The sequence below is a fragment of the Anastrepha obliqua genome, chromosome 4 (genome assembly GCF_027943255.1).
Source record: "Anastrepha obliqua isolate idAnaObli1 chromosome 4, idAnaObli1_1.0, whole genome shotgun sequence".
Classification (NCBI taxonomy): Eukaryota; Metazoa; Arthropoda; class Insecta; order Diptera; family Tephritidae; genus Anastrepha; species Anastrepha obliqua.
Window position 1 is genome coordinate 85,109,257 of NC_072895.1, and position 2,900 is coordinate 85,112,156.

Genomic DNA, 2,900 nt, shown 5'->3' on the forward strand with positions numbered 1-2,900 from the left:
TGAATAAAGAGATTCAGTTGTGAAAACACAGCAAACGATAAAAGTCGTATTTTTTTTATAAGGAAAAATCCTTTAAATATTTCTATTACTTTCGTTATGAAATTTAAGTTTAGAAACACTTCCAAATAGAGGACTAAAGGAAAAGGACGCGTCAGCTATCGTAAGTTAAGGATATTTTAACTTTAGTGTGTATTACTGTATGTATATCGCAATACCAAATAAATTACTGATAACAAAATACTAATACACTTTTTTTTTGCATCAAAATATGATCGGAGCGACCGTGGAGGATCCACATAAAATCCCTTCAATGTATTTTAAGAATAACAAAAGATAAACATGTTTTTCCTAAACAGCAGACAAAGAATCTAATATACCTACAACTCATGTACTGTAAAGTTTTAAATGATTAAAAAAATGTATTGTTTAAATTTTAAATATATTTATTGACAGTAAGATGAGGTATAAGTACAAATTCTACTGTCAAATATGTTGGCAGTCAGTCCAGTATTAACCCGGCGAGCGTAAGGTTGGGTGAAATTCACCCAGCCTGTAATAAACCGTTTGATATTTTCTATTCCGTACGTCAAAATAAGTTGTGCGTCTGAGTAGCTGCGCGGGGGGAGGTAGGCATTCGTTGTGTTTCATGCCGCAGTTGACCGCCGACTGGCGAGGTGTTTAGATGTTGTCAAAGTTGCGGCCGGGTAAGTTTCACCCACCTTACGCTTCGTGTTACAAATTCGAGTAAATACTTTTTGTTTTATATTCGTTATATTTTAGTTTTTATTTTTTTTTTTTTCAGCTAAATAATTAATATGTCATACGAAGAAACCCAAAGAAGATTATTGAGGGTTTTCGAAGCAGCTGATCAGGATGATTCTTGTGATGATTCTGGTAGTGACTTCGAAATTGATAATGTTGGCCAAAGAAGCTCTGAAAGTGATTCGGAACAAGAGGTAGGATTACCGAATGAGGAAGAAAACGAAGCTGAGGGATCTGAAGAACGTGAAAGCAATGATAACAGACCATATTTTACTGGAAAGAATGGTACAAAGTGGTTTAGTGTACCAGAAAGGTCTAACGTGCGTACGAGATCAGAAAACATTATAAGGGAAAGGCAGGGCGTAAAAGATATTGGCAAAAATGCAAAGACAGCTGTTGAATGTTGGAAACTCTTTCTTACTGATGAGATTTTGCAAGAAATATTGTTACATACAAATAGTCAAATAAATCTGAAGAGAACTGCTTGTGAAAATAGTCACGTAAAGAAATATATCATGGCAGACTTGTCATCGTCAGAATTAAAGGCTTTTATCGGTCTCTTGTATCTTGCAGGACAGTTCAAAGCAAATAAGCTGAATTTGAAGGATCTGTGGATAAGTGATGGATCAGGGGTTGAGATTTTTAGGACAACGATGACTTTGAAGAGATTTCAATTTATTCAAAACTGTTTACGGTTTGATGATAAGAATACTCGGAGCGAAAGAAAAGCTACTGATAATTTGGCTGCCATTCGTTCTTTTTTCGAGAAGTTCGTAGCAAATTGCCAAATTGTTTATACACCATCTGAGTATACAACTATAGATGAACAACTTCCATCGTTTCGAGGCCGTTGCAGTTTTCGCCAGTATATGCCCAATAAGCCAAACAAATATGGCTTGAAAATATATGCCTTGGTTGATGCAAAGTCGTTTTACGTCATCAATCTTGAAATTTACCCAGGAAAACAACCAACAGGCCCTTACGCTCTCAGTAACAAAGCTTATGATGTTGTGGACAGACTTGTGGCTCCAATTTCCAAAACCAATCGCAATGTCACCTTTGATAACTGGTTTACCAGTTATCCGTTGATGTTACACTTATTGAAAGAACATCGTTTGACAAGCACAGGCACTGTTCGAAAAAATAAGCCCGAGATTCCAAGTCAGATGCTCCAAACGCGTAACCGAGAGATCCCCAGCACAGTGTTTGGATTTCAAAAGGATATATCTTTATTGTCCCATGTGCCAAAAAAAAACAAGGTTGTTTTGTTGATGTCAACATTACATCACGATGATAGCGTTGTTGCTGATACTAATGGCACACAAAAACCAGAAATGATTATTTTTTATAATCAGACCAAGGGAGGCGTTGATGTTGTAGATGAGCTGTGCACCAACTACGATGTTTCGCGAAATACAAAGCGCTGGCCAATGGTGATTTTCTATGCAGTTTTGAACATGGCTGGTATAAATAGCATAATAGTTTACAAGTCCAATAATAGTAGCAATTTGTCACGCCGAAATTTTCTTAGAGACCTGGGTATTGGATTGGTTTCAGAACATTTACAAAACAGAAAGGAAAATCAGCATTTACCCCGAGAGCTTCGCAAACGAATTCTGGACCAAGTGGATGAACCCTCACACTCACAACGACCTCCAAATAAAGTTCCTAAGCCTATCAGGAGATGTCAAATATGCCCTACTAAAAAAGATCGCAAGACTAAACACACTTGTTATAAATGCAATCGCTATTTATGTATGGAACATGCTGTTTTCACGTGTCAAGATTGCGCTCAAACTGAAGATGATTACGAGAACTCTGAATAACTATATAGTAAAAGTTTTGATCTCATATGTTTCCTAATTTTATAAGCTAGAAGTAAAAGCTATTCGTTTTGTTTTTTTTTAGTTACTTTTTTTTATAAAATTATAATACTAAGTGTTACACTTTGTTTAAATGAAAGAAAATATTTTTGTTAATTTCATAAATAAAGATTTAAAAATATTTGTTTGCTTTATTTTTCCTTCCCAATCAGTTCTTGGGTTATTACATAATTGTACTAGTAAATAAAAACATATAAAAATATTATGAACACATTAAAATATCTAGCTCAATATATGGGTTTGTTACACCCAGCT

General features: G+C 35.1%; 1 protein-coding gene across 1 annotated transcript; it reads left to right on the plus strand.

Annotated features, from left to right (window-relative positions):
- The first annotated feature begins 815 nt into the window (after window positions 1-815).
- Window positions 816-2,588, plus strand: LOC129244254 (piggyBac transposable element-derived protein 4-like). Its single transcript, XM_054881871.1, has one exon. The coding sequence runs from the start codon at window positions 816-818 to the stop codon at window positions 2,586-2,588; it is 1,773 nt and encodes a 590-aa protein (XP_054737846.1).
- Window positions 2,589-2,900: the final 312 nt, after the last annotated feature.